Here is a 5,075-nt window from a genome sequence, read left to right as displayed (position 1 = left end):
AAGAAAAGGGAAGAGCATTGATGTCAAACGAATATGCATCCTCATTCATCCTGATTTTTTTGTGAAAAGTCTGTACGTGATGGAGAAAAATGGATATAATTTTCGGATCCAGCGTACAGGAATACTGTAGAACATTAAAAAATTTCAAGACAATAAAAACCATCGCAGGCCTGTGTGATTTTATAGGGAGAAATATGGTCGTTGGATGGGTCAGCGGTAAGTTTAAAGACTTATAACCCTAAAACCCGAGGGTCGATTACCCCTGGTGGGTAAAGCGTAGATTGCCCGTTGTGTATATTTACACTAAAACAGGAACAGCAAAAAATGAGGTGTTGATAGCAATTCATTAACTAGCCCAGAATTGACATCTATTTACCTGTGCTAACAAACTAACACAATGTATGTTATACCACGTTAAATTCTTAATTCTAACGAATAGCGTGAACTGGTAATAATAGCTATTGTTAAGAGTTTTAATAAAAGTTCAAAACATTTACGGTATCCGCCATTGACGTACTACTGTATTTCTAGGATAAAGTACGGAAATTATTTGCTGTTATCTGAAGAGAACAGTATCCGTTACTAAAATAACATATAGAATACTGTATATTTTATAGTTTGTTTGTTTGTTGTTTTTTAGCACAATACTATACAATGGGCTATCTGCACTCTGTTTACCGCGGGGAGCCGAACCCGGAATTTTCGCGTTATAACGCTGTAAAGTTACCGCTGACTCACCCAAGAATGAAGTACCCGTTCCTTGCACAGGTGTCCATATTACTTGGAATGGGTATTTAAAAACACAATGAAATTACTTTTAAGAACATTTATTTTAAAAATTCAATTTTCATAACATTTAAATTGTTATCTAAATCTTTGATTTTCAAAACAAAAATTACACAATTTAAATTAAAGTTTCTTGATATACAACATTGGCTGATGTTCCTTCTTCTGACAATATATACAGGTTTTGATGAGATACAACCGTTCAACATCCTACATAGAACTGACCATATGAACAGCAAAGCTGCTTTAGGAAAAATCCAGCAACCTTTAAACTTTGACCTTGTGCCTTATTAATTGACATTGCAAAACAAATTGTAACTGGGATTTGGAGCCTTCTAAATTCAAAGGGGTAATCATTTGGTAGCAAAGGAATTCTTGGAATGAAGACATCTTCACTTTTGGAATGACCAGTTGCTTCAATAACATGTGACAGTAAAGTCTTAACAACTAAACTTGTGCCATTACATAACTTTGGAAGATCAAGATTTCTCACCAACATTATTGGTGAACCAACCTTTAATTTCAGAATGTGACCTGACTTCTCTGGTGGTTCAAGATAAGTTAGGAATTCATTTGGGTGATTTAAAGCATCAACAGTAACTGGAATACTGACAGTTGAGCTGTTGGTGAATTTCTGTCCGGGAACCATTTGCAATAATTGATCATTTATATCATGAGCGATATAATTTGGAGGTTTAAGAATTGCTCTTTTACACAACCATTAATTATTTTGACAAATATTAGGAAACATCTTTTCCTTTAGCTCTTCTGCATCCTTAACTGAGTTAACACATTTTTCTGGGATAGTAATGTAGTTGTTTGATTGATTTATTGTTTGGAAAGTTTCCAACAGTAACTTAAGAAGAAGTTTCTGAATTAAACCGTGTGGTTTTATATCACCGAAGTTATTAAAAACAGAGAGAATAAAAATAAACCACAAATTAACATGTACATCACGATTTCAACATAAACAACATTGTTAGCTTAACAACAATATCGTGATAGTTTTGTTGTCAAACGACGATGTATAGTGTTGAATATTACCAAAAAAAGTGTGACAGAAGACAGAAACTGATTTAAAAGCCAAAAATTAGTTTTAGTGCAAACCTGGTGGGAAGTTTGACCCTTCTTGTTACTTCTGAGGATCGTAGGAGTCACCATGCCAAGTTTGGTGGTGATTGGTCAAATAGTGTGCGAGGAGTTAGCGGACAGACAAACATAAGTTTTGCCCTATATATATGTGTGTATATATGTATATAAATATTAAGATTATTTTGTGCCAGTTCTAGTACAATCTAAATTAACATCAAATGACAAGTTACTGTATTGTAACCGTTTCGATATTTTGGTGTAGCTCTGTAATCTAACATCAAATGACAAATTACTGTATTGTAACCGTTTCGATATCTTGATGTAGCTCTGTAAACTAATATAAAATGGCAAGTTACTGTATTGTAACCGTTTCGATATCTTGGTGTAGCTCTGTAAACTAATATAAAATGACAAGTTACTGTATTGTAACCGTTTCAATATCTTGGTGTAGCTCTATAAACTAATATAAAATGGCAAGTTACTGTATTGTAACCGTTTCAATATCTTGGTGTAGCTCTATAAACTAATATAAAATGACAAGTTACTGTATTGTAACCGTTTCGATATTTTGGTGTAGCTCTGTAATCTAACATCAAATGACAAATTACTGTATTGTAACCGTTTCAATAACTTGGTGTAGCTTTATAAATTGATATAAAATGGCAAGTTACTGTATTGTAACCGTTTCGATATCTTGGTGTAGTTCTATAAACTAATATAAAATGGCAAGTTACTGTATTGTAACCGTTTCGATATCTTGGTGTAGCTTTATAAATTGATATAAAATGGCAAGTTACTGTATTGTAACCGTTTCGATATCTTGGTATAGCTCTATAAACTAATAGAAATTGGCAAGTTACTGTATTGGTACCGTTTCGATATCTTGGTGTAGCTTTATAAATTGATATAAAATGGCAAGTTACTGTATTGGTACCGTTTCGATATCTTGGTGTAGCTTTATAAATTGATATAAAATGGCAAGTTACTGTATTGGTACCGTTTCGATATTTTGGTGTAGCTCTGTAAACTAATATAAAATGACAAGTTACTGTATTATAACCGTTTCGATATCTTGGTGTAGTTCTATAAACTAACATAAAATGACAAGTTACTGTATTGGTACCGTTTCGATATCTTGGTATAGCTCTATAAACTAATATAAAATTTGTGAGTTATATCATTCCAACCGTTCTGATATGTTGTAACTCTGTAAATTAGTGTAAAACTTGTAATTTATGATATTGCAGTCGTTTCAATATCTTGGTTAACTGTGTAAATTAATCCCAAGAACACGTTGTTAGACAATGCAAAAAATAAGGTTTTCAGGCAATATAACAGCAACAACTTAACTGATGTTTTGAATACGGACATTCTTTTCACCAATCATGAAACGAAACTGGAACCGAGAGAAAATCAAAACAAAAAACTGAAGATACACAAAGAAATTTATAGTTACAACAAACTTGAAAACAATTTATCTATATTTAAGAAATGTGTGATAAAGTTTATACAAAAAATCAGTTGTGGAGTTACGCAATCTACTATTTGTTTGTAATTATTAATTCCTTGCTTCATATTGGATCAACTGAAGGCTTCAAGACAACGGTAAATGGAGCAGTTCTTGACAAAGGCTAGTGTAGGGATTCTAAGTTTAAATAAAGAATATTCTAAAGTTACTTTACCTACTTAATTCATTTCGGATTCTCTCTCTTTCACACACAAGATATATTAGTTTATATAGCTTCGAAAGGTCCAGATCACAAGATATATTAGTTTATATAGCTTCGAAAGGTCCAAATCAAAAGATGTATTAGTTTATATAGCTTCGAAAGGTCCAGATCACAAGATATATTAGTTTATATGGCTTCGAAAGGTCCAGATCACAAGATATAATAGTTTGCATAGCTTCAAAAGGTCCAGATAACAAGATATATTAGTTCATATGGCTTCGAAAGGTCCAGAGCACAAGATATATTAGTTTATATAGCTTCTAAAGGTCCAGATCACAAGATATATCAGTTTATATAGCTTCTAAAGGTCCAGATCACAAGATATATTAGTTTATATGGCTTCGAAAGGTCCAGATCACAAGATATATTACTTTGTATAGCTTCAAAAGGTCCAGATCACAAGATATATTAGTTTATATAGCTTCGAAAGGTCCAGATCACAAGATATATTAGTTTATATAGCTTCGAAAGGTCCAGATCACAAGATATATTAGTTTATATAGCTTCGAAAAGGTCCAGATCACAAGCGGATATTCGTAATTGTTCTCATGAAAGATATTTTACCCAACATCGTAGGAAAGGCTTACATTCAAATAACACGCTGTCTGACTTAAATTTCTTGGAATTTTCCTCCTAAACGGAACCATCTGCACAAGAAGACTAAAAATCCAGGTCAGTGACCTTTATGGTTCAAGTATAGTCGTCCCTAATATTGAACCTCTGAACACAATCGGGCCCGGCATGGCCAGGTGGTTAGGGCGCTCGACTCGCAATCTGTTGGTCGCGGGTTCGAATCCCCGTCCCACCAAATATGCTCGCCCTTTCAGCCGTGGGGTGTTATAATGTGACGGTCAATCCCACTATTCGTTGGTAAAAGAGTAGCCCAAGAGTTGGCGGTGGGTGGTGATGACTAGCTGCTTTCCCTCTAGTCTTACACTACTAAATTAGGGACGGCTAGCGCAGATAGGCCTCGCGTAGCTTTGCGCGAAATCTATAACAAACAAACAAATAAACTGAACACAATGAAGCATGGTTGAAAATGCTGGAATTGACTAAAATATTACAGCGCAACTACATGAATGTTTCTAAACTATTTTAACTGCTCTAGTTATTATACATGAATAATATGACACACCCACTGTTTAAATACTAATCTATCAATTTATTCTACCTGAATTAGTTTTTTCTTTTGAGGAAAGGAGAGGTTTATTGCTGAAATAATAATATTAAAACAAAGAATTTAAATTGAAATAAAATTATGTCTTTGTCCTGATAAAAACTTAACACAACTTTTGAACATAGGATATTTTAAGTACCATCACACATAAGAAGGGGGTTGTGTTACCGCTAAGGAAAAGTGAGTGTTATATTATAGGCTCCAAACCAAACCCTTCTTTCAGTTTAATGGGTGAGTTTTATTTCAAGATAATGTGATAAGTGTGACCCTCAGGTCCTTAATGAAAATAT

The 5,075-nt window shown here is 33.6% G+C and overlaps 1 protein-coding gene across 1 annotated transcript in view; it reads right to left on the bottom strand.

Annotated features, from left to right (window-relative positions):
* The window catches only part of LOC111087677 (homeobox protein orthopedia-like), a 3,282-nt gene extending 1,847 nt beyond the window's left edge, over window positions 1-1,435 (bottom strand). The window contains exon 1 of the mRNA XM_022395156.1: window positions 1,001-1,435. Coding sequence (XP_022250864.1) covers window positions 1,001-1,435 — 435 coding nt within the window. The remainder of the gene's footprint in view (window positions 1-1,000) is intronic.
* Window positions 1,436-5,075: the final 3,640 nt, after the last annotated feature.

This window comes from Limulus polyphemus, unplaced genomic scaffold (genome assembly GCF_000517525.1).
Source record: "Limulus polyphemus unplaced genomic scaffold, Limulus_polyphemus-2.1.2 Scaffold2469, whole genome shotgun sequence".
NCBI classification, from domain to species: domain Eukaryota; kingdom Metazoa; phylum Arthropoda; class Merostomata; order Xiphosura; family Limulidae; genus Limulus; species Limulus polyphemus.
Note: the sequence above shows the minus strand (reverse complement) of the source record. Positions and strands in the feature narration are given on the sequence as shown.